We start from the raw sequence: 14,609 nt of genomic DNA on the forward strand, positions 1-14,609 counted from the left end.
AAGTGGTTAAAGAGTGAAAGCTTTGGGATGGAGCGGTGGGAGGTGGCATGGGTTGGTGACTTGTTTAAAAAAGAGGATATTCTCCTCTTGGTCCACATAGCAACAGGTGACTCATTGAATAGGAATGATGTCATTCACTGTTGATCGACATAGCAACAGCTTTATGACCTACAACTAAGAAAGCCACTTATTGAACCTGGATTGTACTGTGCATTAAATACGATATATAATTGTTTGTCCCTTTTTCTATCAAAAACCAGGGTGCGCATTATATGTGCATAAATACGGTAAGTGGATGCATGAAAGAATATAATTTATTCTTACTAATTTTTTAAAGAGCAATTACTTTCTCTGCCTATTGTGTGGCTTCTTGAACAATGTAGTATTCCTGTACATGACTGAACAAGTTACACGGGAGGTGGCAAAATCAATCGCTCTTCAAATAAGCATTACATGAAACCATAAGTTAATAAAGAGTAAAATATTTCTACACGCAACACAGAGTTCTTGTTTCTTACAAGCAAGTGTTACATAACAATTATTCTGCCATGAACATGTGTTATTTTATGAATGTGCATACATGTCAAATTTATGTGCATGATGAGAGATCATAACAACAAATAATTTCAAGTTTATAGATGTGATGCTAAATGTACACTGTGGTGGATAATCAGTGAAGAAAAACAAATATGCACATTTCATGTAAATCCAAAACTCCCATAACTATTCACATAATGTAGATACACTACAGTCCCGTTTAATCGAATTTGATAGGACCGATGGTGCTTCGGTTGAACGAAAATTTAGTTAAACCGGAACAAAGGTTTTTTGATATACAGTACGTACATTTTATTATGTAGAGTATTTTGATATACAGTATGTACATTTTATTATGTAGAGTATTTTGATATACAGTACATATGTATTTCAGCATGTAGGCATAACAAAAAGCTTACAATAATACGTAGTAATTTAACTCAAGAACATGGCTCTGGTACAAAAAGCCGTACGACTAAAACAATAAAGTTTAATTCAGCTTGTGAAAAAAAATGGTATTTTCTTTTGCTTAAGATTATTGTCCATTTTTTTCCACTACGAAGTGGATGTAAACAAAAGCACGTGTTCTAGAGAAAGCTAGTGCAGCCCTATTGGTGGATTCTGGCAGTAGTCCCTCCCCAGACCTTTTGCACCCTGATAGATAGTCCATTCAATGCAGTCTTGAAACTAGAGTAATACAGCATTGTATGCTGTTCAAAGCATTTACTAGCCTTATCCTTGCTTATGAATTCATAATCATTCTTTAGTAAAGCACCTACGGTGACATTCACTCATTCAAATTAACGAAATTCCCGCTACTTGCCCGTCACTCTGTGTTGTGCAGTGTTGCAAATTCGCAATATTAAGTAAAGTCTATAATCTTGAAGCACCGGACTAGACAGAATCAGAAAAAATGATTTAGACTGACAGTGACTGACATGGGAATGTCTAGATTACACACGTGTTGATGTATATACCACAAACACGCACACACTACTTTCAACTTCATGCGTTTTATCTAGAATGGTAAAATCAACGCACTGCAAAAGATTGTAGGGAAACCTTTGAGAAGAGCCAAAGTGCTTGGTCCAAATACGACCAGTGATGCTTAAAATCGTACGGAATGTTAGTTTAGCATTTATTAAATGATCCACCTACACTTCCTTTCCTTTACTTCCCACATAAAACATGCTCAGATTTCAAAAACCCGAATTCCCCCAGTTTGTCAAAGAAAAATGCCAGATGCACACACTGGCAATTGCTTGCAAGAAGGAATTTGTAGAGGGCGGGGACACAAGCTTTTGGCGTTACAGATGGGCCATTCAGTGTTGCTACCCGACCTTTATAGAAACATCGTTACAATTCGGTAATATTCCAAAGCTGTTATCGTATCTAATTGCTATATAGCCAACTTCGCAACTACAAAGTTTTATTAATGTTCCAAGACGCGTGTACGTAATAAGACCTTTACATTTCTTGTATCTAATTCATAAGGGAAAAAATAACATAGTTGGAGACACTACTTCTCGTGGTCAAGAATCTTCCGAAACCCTCAAGCACACGGCTATTTATAGCTTTCCTCCCCTCGACCCTGCAAAACCTGCCCTCCTCTCCCTTGTCGTGTGGTGGTTCTCGAGATTTTGCGTAGTGTTTATAGGTTGTAAGTATCATTGAATGTTGATGTGGCTTCAACAGCAAGTGTTACAAAACATCTACATTTTAAACCTTGAACAAGTGGCGATACCAAAATTGCGGTGAACCCAGAGTATTGTGTTGAATCGTTAACTTCTGAACAGGTGTCTTAAAAAGAAGCATTTATGCGGTCCGCAAGGAAATTCAGCCGAACAAAAACGCGGATGGCACATTTTCGCCGATTTTGTACTTGCTGCCGTCAGCAGGAAAGTGGATGTTTTTTTTCTTCATGGATATGAGTTTGTCTACGCTGGTTAAATTATTGCACGATTCATTTGGTTTATTTTACTTCGCATTTCTGCCACACTTGGCTAATCGCGAGGATGAGGATAAGTGATGATGTGGTGAAATTGATGAAATAACACTCACAAAGAACATCTATCCCCAGGCCAAGATTCAAACTCGGGACTCCTCGCGTCGTAGCGCAGTGATAACCACTCCGCTACAACGGCCAGCTGTGTGAATTCTTCTTACATGGTATATTACCATTGACGAGAACTGACATCGTTGGTAAGTGTTTACCTCTATTTTATTATATTTTCTTCATCTCTCGTATTTACAACAGTGTTCATTTTAAAAACTAATATTTGCACATTTTTAAAAGTCACTAGTTTCGAAACGTTGTGGAAAATACTGACACTGAAGCTAACACGTGCGCTGGGAGGGAGGGGCAAGTGCTGGCGAATAGAAAGTGGGCACCGCGCGGATTAATACAAATTTCGGTAACTTATTGGCCACACCTACTTCGTTTTAAAGCTGGAAACAGTATAGATGAACGCTTCTTAGCAGCTCGATCTCTAAGATGTTTAATCAGAAGCAATTCAGCAGGGGAGATTTCGTCTTGTTGTTCCATGTAAACCATGATGCCTTCAAACAAGGTCGTGCACGAATAGCTTTTTTTAGCGATTCAGTTAACCTGGAAATTCGGTTAATCGGCATTCGGTTAAACGGGACTGTAGTGTACTTAGAACTATTCTGAACAACATGATGAAGAAAAACATATGCAAGTGTAGGGTGACCAGATGTCCTCTTTTATCCATACATGTCCTCCTTTTTAGGTGTGTGTCATGCATCCGGGTGAATTTTTAGAAATCGGTAAATGTCCTCCTTTTTTGGAAAGAGTATAGCATCGACCATAACAAATGTGCTGCATAGAGAATGCTTCCGCATGTGACGATCTTCATTTGAGGAATATCACTTGGAACGATCACTTTCCCGACTGAGTCATTACCCATTAACATTATTCTAACTTGTTGTTTCGCCCTCTGAGGCTGCTGGAACGCATGTAGTCTGTGCAGTTCCTTTTCAATTGATTGCGTTGGTTTATTTACTTCACTTTTCTGCCACTTTTGGCTAATTGCGAAGATGGGTATGAACGATATGATGATTTTGATGAAGGGACACTCAAAAAGAACACCCAGGCTAGGTTTCGAACCAGGGAAACCTGGCGTTGTTTTTGGGTGTGATAACCACTCCGCCACGGAGGTCAGCCAGTTCCTTTTCAAGTCATACATGCACGATATAGACAAGCGTACTGAGAATTTGGATTAAGTAATATTTATTCTTATGAAATAACAAAGCGAAACAATGATCTCACAAGAAAATATCCAGCTTTTAAAGGATGGAAGAAACGAATATAAGGTAAAGTGTAAGGTGGCTGTCACTTTCTCCTGCTGTTGAAAGAGTGTTAGAAATGTTTGTGGCATTAAAATCATATTTCATGATCCAATCTAAACTACCAAAAATTTTAATTATTTTTTGGGAATAATTTAAGCAAATCTTACTTGTTACATTTGCATTTACTTGTGGGCATATTTCATTCTAATATCGAAGAATCAGAAAGTAGTAAAATTCTGTGCTTCCAATTGTAGATATTCTTTGTCATTTGTTAAATAACAGATTAGGAGATTGCTTTCTTTTCTTAAAGGTAAGAGGAAGTTATTGAAAGAGCAGCTGAAAAGTATCTGTGAGCAAAATGTTGGTAAGATTCTCTTACATTGATTAAATTATGAGTAATGGCAAATGTGTTGCCATTTTTCGCATGTCCTGTTCTTTATGACTTTGTCTTCCTTTTTCGCCATGCTCTCTTTTTTGAATGTGTATGTCTGGTCACCCTTTGCACGTGTATTTTGTGGAAATCTTTTAATTCAGCTGTTCTATTTATTTTATAGAATGAAAAGAAGAACAAGGAAACAATTAATTTCAAGTTTATATTCAAAGGTGTTTTTTTTACTGTAATGTAAAACAAAAGATAGGCACATTACCTCTGTCACAAAGTAACGGATCAGTGAGATGTCTGTATCTCCTTTCTGCCAACACTGTTTAATATATTTTACAACAGGAACTACACACCCACGGCTAAGCAAATTCACCATTCGATCTAAAAGCATCTTCCTCATCTCAAGCTGAAAGAGATGATATACATGTAATATTCATCATTGTAAAATAAATTCATTTCTTGAAATAAGTAATTTTGCCAAAATATTGGTGTATCGAGTTTCAGACAACTATACAAATCCTGTATGATTTTTTATTGGTTTACACAATATTCTGAAACTATCACTGTTAATGTACAGTCACGGACACTGCTGGGTTGTAACGATTCCATTGAAAGTTAATGTATTCATTACAACACGGCAGTGTCTGTGACTGTACATGAATCAATGTTGAGAATGGAGTAGTTTATTAGAGCAACGTATTTGTAGTAAAAATCACAGGTCTGTGGTAGGTTCATTTCGCACCACGGGCAAAAAAAAATTCATCTGAAGACAAGAGAGGAAGTGCTCTCTCGAAACGTAGTGTTAGGATAAGTACACGTTAAATCACTAGTACTAGACAATGAATAATGTTCAATTAACATTGCAGGCTAATATGTTCTGTATTGCCAATAGTTATATGAACCTTCCACAAAAAATGTTAGAAATCATGAAAAAAATTATTTCATGAAATAACTAAGATGTGAACAAAATCTGATCTAGGGTCAGTCAATGATTCCCCCCTCTTTTTTCTTGGTATTTCAACTGTTAAAACAAAAAAAAAAAAAAAATAAGAAAAAAGTATTAAGTTTAAGTAGCAGAAATAAAATAGCACCTAAATGGAACAAAAGGAAGCTGAAACAGAAAGAAATGTAGTACAATTGCTTACTATCAAACACTGACATAGGTAATAGATAGACACAATGAGAAAATAAAAACACATTATAATTATACCTGAACCAGAATTTCAAGTTCATCCTGTTTGGATTCAAACAGTTGTATGAAGAGCTGCAGAACTTTTGGATGAAGGAGAGGATGGCAAGTAACAACTTCATCCAGAAGAGCAAGATGAATTGGTGTGTGTTCCGTGCAAAGCTTAAAGTAGCTTGGTTCTGTGACTGTACATTCTACCCACCGAATAACTCCTACAGAAACTACAGGGAACCTAGAATGGTAACAAATATAAAATTAGATCATCAAAGCAAGTTAGCATAAAATGAGGTTTCTAATAAATAATGCTGCATTTTATTAGAAAAAACTTTATGTTCAAGCAAAAATCTTGAATCTTCAAAATATAAATCTCTCCTAAAGTCCTTTGAATAATGGACACCTCTAAATAACGAACACTTCTTAATTCTCTGGCTGAAATACATGGGGGTATATGGAGAGATTACTTCTTAGTAGGGATGGGACCGATTAATCGGTACTCTATCGGTATCGGCTAATATATGCATATCGGTGTATCGGTTTATCGGGAAAATTACCGATTATTTTACCAATCCAATATATCGATAAATATCTTATAATTTAGAGCAAAATTCTGCAATTTTGTTGTAATTTTTATGGATAATCTTAATGCCCTACTTTCTAAAAAAGTAAATGTCTAAATATTCAACTTCTGTTGCACTGCAGTCACCTCGAAACACACATTTATTAAAGAGATAAATGAACGTTGCAATGGAGATTTATAATATCTATTTCGATTGTCGAAACATTGGAAAATACCAATTCACACAGCATATTGAATCCAGTTGAAACTTGGAAGCTGGAGGTAATCAAACTCTTACTCCCCAGTCCTTGCACTTCCCATCTAACATTTGTTCCAGTCAGTGCTATGCTTCCTCCATGGCGGAAGCTTTCATAACTTATTGATGTTGAGACACGAGTCTGAGAGTTCTTCGCATGGAATATTGATAACTGGCATCGTGCGAGGCATTGAGAAGCATTAATTTAAAACGTTCATATTTTTAAAACGATTGATTAAAATACATTGATAATTCCTCAAAGTAAGAGATGTATCAAATGAAAGCTTACATATCAGAGAATTTACTTACAATGTAAGGTAACCAGTAAGGGACAGTCCCCCTTTTTTAAGTCTGTGTTCATTTTGTTAAATGTAAAACAGGATGCCAATATGTCCACTTTCTTGTGACAATGACTTATCAGTATAGAACTACTACAACAATGCACCTTCTCTCTTTTACATCATCAGTAGAGTTTTTTGATCTGATATCACTACAGCTACGTTTGAAAAAATTCTAGAACATCCTGCATTTCTGTATTTGTATTTTCCTGTTAATGATCGTACCTTTTGGTTGATCACGACAATGAGGATGAGTGATGATTAGATTAAATTGATGAAGGGACACTTGCAAAGAACACCCTTGCCCAGGTCAGAATTGGAAACTGGGAAAAAACAAAACATTTTGTAATGAATGTAACTTACCTTATACATTGATACAATGTAGCCAGTTCTGCAATCAACTCTGTGGACCCTTTAATAGTATTGCATATATTATGCACTTTCTCAACAGCCTGTACAGTTGCCTTAAGTTCGTCCTTGTTTAACAATTTCCTCTGGCCCTTTTTGGAAGTTTCACATACACTTGCTGCATAGGCAAGTAAATAAATATATTTTGGTTTGTGTTCAGGATTTAACTTCACTCCAGGTCTGAACAAGGAATCGACGAGTATTTCTGAAATGCAATACAAGAAAAATAGTAAATCATTATAACAATACTTCAAGATTTTAATTTAATTCCATCTTATAATACACAACACTATAAACACTAGAGGTATCCACAATGGCGAGTGAAATTTGCAAATATCTAATGCTGAGCTGACGACGATACCAACATATCAATGGGTCATTCCACGTCAATTCAACCAGGCCATGTCACCCATCATCCCCGATTTTGATGAAATTCGGTATACTTATAGAACTTTTAATGCTGATTACAAAAATGACAATTTTTTTTAGATTGGTCAAGGGGTTCAGAAGTTACGCTCTTTTTAAAATATCCGTGTATGCCACTTGCGACTCTACTTTGAATGACACACATTAGGTTATAAATGATGGTATCTTCCCTAAGGTTTGCCGTAGAAACTTCAAGTTTATTTTCTTTTGTTCAAAGTAGTGTAAGCTTTCATTTAGATAAGATTTCAGATCAGTGTATTAATAAGCATGTATTTTATGCATAGTTTCATGTATTTTTTTAGAAAAATAAATGCCGAACGTCAAGAGCAAATTTCTTGCAATGCCCCCCCCCCTTCAATTTCCCCCTAATTTTATATGTAGGTAGCTCAGAATGTGTAGTAATGCCTGATGGAAAAATTGGGATGGGTGGTTCAGAGACAGGGTGATAAAAAAGCATTTGCATAAAATGACATTAAAAGTAAATGTTATTAAACATGCTTATGTATTTAGGACAAAGCCTCAAGTACAATAGGTTTTAAGGTATAATATTCAAAATTTCTGTTCACTATGTGTGAAGGTAAGCATAGGCGGGGGCAAAGGGAAACATTTGTCCCCTCCAAAATTTATAGATTAATTAAAACTTACCAGTTAAATATATATTGCGAACCTCCTGACACTTGAAGAACAAACAAATAAAGAGTAATAATTGTGATTTTTCAAATGTATTTAGAAAATAATCTGGGACACTATTTTTATGGGATGGAAGACTTTGTGATTCTTTCAACTCAAGTTACTCCCATGAAGATAGTAAAAATCCTTACACTATTGTACTCTATGCATTGCCAAAATTTCATGTACTATCAATTGTGCCGTTCACAATTTTGAAGAATATTTTGACCATTTCGAACACACTAAAGTATTTGACTTATCATTAAGTACATATGTTTTTCCATATGTGTTGTTAATGTCCACTGGACACAGATACTTTGTGGCCAGTAGTAGGAAGTTGATGGACCCAGTAGATGCAAGAATTTAATTGCTGCATTTCCAATTTTCCCATGGACTTTTAAAGCAATCTAACAAACAAGTTTGAGTCGCACACACAAGCTACTACATAACTGTTTAGAGTTGGAATTCAGAAAGAAACTTCTTCACAACAGTCAACCACACACTTATACAAAACTTATTTCATCAGCACTTATTATTTTTGCATCGACTGTTAAACAACTAGTGTTTCGAAGTAACTGGTTACAAGTAACAGTTACTTTTTGTTTAGGAATTCTAACTGTAACTAGCGACTTTTAAAAATAAATAACAGAGTTACTTTTTGCAGTAGGGGAAGAGCTAAGTTTGACAATTTTGCTCCTAACAAAAAAAAAATATATGTACCTTCTCTGGATTACGTAAAAGGATTTTCTTGGAATTGCTAGCCTGGCAAGGAAGATATGCTTTGTTGCATGCTAACTTTAGAACATCCACACTTTACTTCAACTCATTTCTAATTGTATGTGAAAACTTCATTGTTTTGGTGGACTGCTGCGTTCATTTGGAATGTGGTTCTCAAGCTAGGAAAAAGTCATTCTCAAAGGAATGGATCTTTGGATCTTGTTGAACTTGGAATGGAGAAGAAATTGATTGACTGATTTGTTGTTTTAAGTCCACTTTATGCACAGTAAGGCTAATCGGCACTGGACCTACAGTTTAAAGTGGAATCCGAACCACTTGTGCCTCCACCAGGTATCGAACCCGGGACCCCTTGATTACCAGGCGAAGGGGAGACCCGGAATGGAGAAGAAAGAAATGGGTGCAAGTGAAATCAATGACACCATATTCAAAATACCGTGGTTAGCATGCTAATGATTTCTTAATTAAAAATGTTCAAGCAAAGCTGACTCTGTGTTCCATCATTTATTTGCAGTAGTAATGTAAATATAAGACATATTATGTACTAGAAACATAAGTAAAACACGCAAGTCTTCATGATCATTGATTTTGTGTAATTGTTACACAAATCAATGATAATTAACTGTAAGTTACTTTCACAGTAATTTTAAAGTAACTCACAATTACTTTCAAAGTACCAGTAACTGTAACTGAGTTAGTTTTTAAATGAGTAACTGTAACTCTGTTACTAGTAAAAAGTAACACTGTAAAAAACCTGTAGCCTAAGTTCAAAATAGTGCACACTTAATCTTCCTGGTTCTGTTGTGTAGTACTTTGCAATCGCTATTTCTTAGCAATTTGCTATGTTGGGACCACCAAGATTGAATGTAAAATGCAGGACAATGTAAACTCAAGGAACTTGAAATCGGGGTTCCACTGCAATTATTATTTGTAAATTTTAATTAATCTATGAATTTTGGAGGGGGAAAATGCTTCCCTTTGCCCCCGCCTATGCTTACCTTCACACATAGTGAACAGAAATTTTGAATATTATACCTTAAAACCTATTGTACTTGAGGCTTTGTGCTAAATACATAAGCATGTTTAATAACATTTACTTTTAATGTCATTTTATGCAAATGATTTTTTTATCACCCTGACTCTGAACCGCCCATCCCAATTTTTCCATCAGGCATTAGTACACATTCTGAGCTACCTACATATAAAATTAGGGGGAAATTGAAGGGGGGGGGGCATTGCAAGAAATTTGCTCTTGACGTTCGGCATTTATTTTTCTAAAAAAATACATGAAACTATGCATAAAATACATGCTTATTAATACACTGATCTGAAATCTTATCTAAATGAAAGCTTACACTACTTTGAACAAAAGAAAATAAACTTGAAGTTTCTACGGCAAACCTTAGGGAAGATACCATCATTTATAACCTAATGCGTGTCATTCAAAGTAGAGTCGCAAGTGGCATACACGGAGATTTTAAAAAGGGCGTAACTTCTGAACCCCTTGACCAATCTAAAAAAAATGTCATTTTTGTAATCAGCATTAAAAGTTCTATAAGTATACCGAATTTCATCAAAATCGGAGATGGTGGGTGACATTTTCGCAAAATTCTGGATGATTTGACATGGAATGACCCCAATATCAACCTCTATACCTGTGGTAACAGTACTGAAAAGTACTACTTCAAATTTAATCATCGATACCTATTGATACTTTTGTGGGGTCGTCTTGGAATCTGAGAGAGTTCATGCAAGACTTCTGTGGAATCATTTCTCTTGTAGTCTATTGTCCTTACAAGCATAAAAACACAGTTTTTACTTTACTTTTGTGGGGTATAAATATTCTGGAACTTAAACAAAATGCATAATATTAATTATTTTAGTGACAGCATTATGGGTAGAAATGAATTTTGTGATAAAATAATTATCTTATGTGAAGTAATGAATATTTTAATGCAAAACTGTGGCATAGAGTGGAACAAAATTTTTGTCATTTAATGTTTTCATTGGGTTCAAGGTGTAAAAACGTAACACGTGGGGAGAAATTAAAAATCTGGAAAAAGTTTATAACAAATTGAAGATTGAACACGTAATGTATGACAATATACATATGCAGTTGTGTAGTAGAAGGAATAAAACTACTCTAGTTTTGTTGAAAAAGATGTCGATGGTAGATACGAGTGAGGATGATTGTTGACAATGGGGAAGAAGAAATGTAGTGTAAACCAGATTTTGGTGATGAGAGAATTATATTGGGTGACCTGTCCATGGAGAGAGGCAAGTTGGGCATCCTCAAACTGACTGGTGTGTAGCTTGATTGGCCATACTGAAAATAAATACATAAATTTGTTCGTAATACAAATATTAAAATTTTTCTAAAGCCAGTTTCCTTTATACGTGACCAATTTAGTACAATTTAGTAGCATCTCTCATAGCATCAAGTAGGTTTGTTTACCCTGACAGGAATTCTGAAACCACATGATAACAATACACCACAGCAATGTATTTCTGCTTAATTGGGTACTGAATTTGTGAAAAACTATTTATTGATTTTGAAATGCAATAAATACATAAGAAATATGATTTTTAGCCCCTGACCTATAAATTTTGGTTCTGTAACAAAATACCTAGTAGTGTCTTGCACTTTTTGACCCTCATTAGTTACTTACAAGAAAATAATTTTGTGGTCAACCTATATTTGGTCATAGAACAATCATAATTGATTTACACTGGTTATGCGACAGAGATTCAGGTCAGCACAATTATTTTGGCATTACTAATTTGTATTCGAAATATTAAATACTCCAATGTTTACAAGCCTTACCCAAAAACTGAGGAGTTCTAATAAGATCTATTGGAGGAGGATCAGCTGCCGAGTAGTTCCTAAACAAAACGGTAATATCAGCAGGATTTAACGCGTTCCTTGACAACATTGAAGATAAAGCTTGACATGCCTGCGGGTATCCTGCAGCGCCATTCAGGGCCATTGTGATGGGAGTGACATCGTGGCGACTGAAAGTAGTTAAAGAACACAAAATTATTCAAAACATTTTGTTTCCAAAAGTACACTGTAATAAAATTATATACAGTAAAACTTTTCATAACAGACACCTCTGAATAGCGGACACCTCTAAATTACGGACATTTTTAAATCCCCCGGCAGAAATACATGGGGTTTAATGGCAATATTACTTCTCAATAACGGACATTCTTAATAACTAAACCTCTGACTTTTAGGTTCCTAAAATAGGCTCTAAAATCCTAAAATAGGTTAAAAAAAACATAAAATAGGTTCTAAAAAGCCTAAAATAGGTCCCTAAAAATCTTAAGTTAGGCTCAAAAAATCTTGAAGTAGGTTCAGAAAAACTTCAAAAACTTCCTAAAAAATGCTTATTAGGTATAGTCAGCTGCAATGAAAATGGAACACCTATATCCTGAAATATGCACTTTCTTGCATAATGTTGTGTGTGTTGCCTAACCATACGGTGATGGCAGAACTTACAATTGGAAATTTGCTATTAAAATTCACTCTTCATTGTATAGTTAGGCAAAAATTTGGTTTCATGTTACCCACAGTGAAACTCCGCAATTTTGTCTGTGAGGACAATCTTATATGCTGAAAATAATCTTTCAACAAAACTTAGTCAGTGGTGAAAACTTCAGTGCTGAAATGTTAGTTTGCAAGGCGTGAATGCCACAATTGATGCGAAAGTGAGCAAGATCAGACCACTTTGGATTGTACAGGTGACAGTGGCACCAGACATTTAGATTTTTTTAGAGCTTTGAAAAATCACCATCGACTTGGAGGAAGGGAAATCAACAGAGAATGTGTTTCAAACACGTTTGTCATTGAATTTTTTCGTGACCAAAGCAAATGCCCCTGTGTAACATAAAAATCCTGTAAAACCTTTAAAAATATATAAAAACCTAACAATAGGCTTGATTTAGGTGTATAAACCTAAAATAGGTTCCAACAAGCAATATAGGTTTTTTTCAGACACTATAAAAGTTCATCAGTTGTTGCATTTTTTAATGAAACGCTGACATAACTTATTATTTCTTACAAACCTATAAAGGAAAAATCGGTTAAAAACCTAAAATCCGAGGTCTATTAACTCTTTCGCTGCGCTCATCGCATTTATGCACAGCACACCAGGTACCTTGCTCCGCGGAAGTTGCATTATTGCGAGTTCATACTTCCACTCGCTGCGGGTGTCGCATTTCCGCAGTACGTCGCTTTTAGTAGCCTTCAGACATCTGTTGATACTATTTGGAACTATTTGAACTTGTAGTTATGTTTATATCCGTATGATGTTGCTAATTACGCCTCCGTTTAGAATACGAGCGTTGAGTGCTCTGACATGTCAGTTTCAAATGCATGTTCGAAAGTAAACAACATGGCTTCGTCAAGTCGTCAACACTTGTCTGATAATGATGTTACTCAACTGTTGAATCAGAAGGTGAATTAAGTTGTGACGATAATAGCGACAGTTTTTATGAGACTTCAAGTGATGACAGTGATTGTGTAGTGTCTGATGAAGAATTTGTACCGCCGTCCGTAACATCATATAGCAGAGTGCAAAGCAGCATTGATCTAGGTGCGGGAAGTTCGACACAGGCAAGTGCTAAGTTACTTGGTAACAGTACAGTATTTAGCACACCATTTTCTTGTTTTATCAAATATTTCCCCCGCTCAGTATTTGAACACACAGCAGAACAAACTGAAGTTTTCACCACCCAGTATCTTGATACTACTTACGAATTTCCACGCCGCTCCACCACTCTGCGTCATCCCGTGTTTTGAGAAATACCATACCATCAGGGACTACAGAATGGTTTGCCATTGCAAGGAATGACTTTTGTAATTTCTCTATAACATATTTTGCAATGTAATTTTTTGAAATTATTCTTTCTAAAATATTTTTTTTCAAAATTTCAAAATTTTTCAAAATATCATACCACCAGGGACTACAGAATGGTTTTCCAGTGCAAGGAATGAATTTTGTATGTTCTCTCTCATATATAACGCAACGTAATTGTGAAAATTATTTGTTTATAAAAAAAATATTTTCTTTCAAATTTAATTACGCAGCCAAGGGATATTGTGTGCCAGAGAATTCCACAGCGAAAGAGTTAATAACAGACGTGAACACTGAAAACTATATCCCGACACAAATAAAACTTCTTAATAACGGACAGCCTGAAAGAAAACTGTTCCAATTCCTGGAATTCGACACAATGGCCAGTATTTCGAACTAGCGTGCATTGCTTCATGTTACACCGAACGTATTTCTTTTTAAAAGTGCAGACAGTAGACAGTATTTTTTGTGGTTATCTTGAGAAGTGTGTGTCACTTCTGCTACAATGTTACAGAAACGCAAACGACTTACTTTAAAGGAAAAAAGTTGCAGTCATCAACGTCTATGAAAAGACAATTGTAAAGAACTTTAAGATACAGAAAAATATATATGATTATTTTGGACAATCTGGGTCTGGCCAGAAATAGTTAGAGCCTATTGAAAATGAAAGAGCATTTTGAATGCAGTAATTTAATGAAGAATTACACTATGTGTACTGTATTTTCTTTTTTGAAATTTGTAATGTATGTAGGGATACTTTAGTAAATTTAAATTCAGCATATGCAGTACAGTATTTTGTTCCTTGAATGTAGGAAAAAAAATATATGTTCGTAAAGTACGTACTGTAATATGATTATCCTATTGTGTAACATCCTACACTATTTTCTGAATAGCAGACACTTCTTAATAACGGACATTTATTTTTTTCCCTTAGGCCAGTCCGTT

At 35.3% G+C, this 14,609-nt stretch overlaps 1 protein-coding gene across 2 annotated transcripts in view; it reads right to left on the reverse strand.

Annotated features, from left to right (window-relative positions):
• Positions 1–14,609, reverse strand: part of TH1 (negative elongation factor complex member TH1) — a 66,012-nt gene that overhangs the window by 11,635 nt on the left and 39,768 nt on the right. For both annotated transcript variants that reach the window (XM_083122374.1, XM_083122363.1), the window contains exons 9-12: positions 11,630–11,817; positions 6,931–7,180; positions 5,439–5,649; positions 4,494–4,634 (exon numbers count right to left, since the gene is read on the reverse strand). In XM_083122374.1, coding sequence (XP_082978500.1) covers positions 4,494–4,634; positions 5,439–5,649; positions 6,931–7,180; positions 11,630–11,817 — 790 coding nt within the window. The remainder of the gene's footprint in view (positions 1–4,493; positions 4,635–5,438; positions 5,650–6,930; positions 7,181–11,629; positions 11,818–14,609) is intronic.

The sequence above is a fragment of the Lepisma saccharinum genome, chromosome 1 (assembly GCF_977018435.1).
Source record: "Lepisma saccharinum chromosome 1, izLepSacc3.1, whole genome shotgun sequence".
NCBI lineage: Eukaryota > Metazoa > Arthropoda > Insecta > Zygentoma > Lepismatidae > Lepisma > Lepisma saccharinum.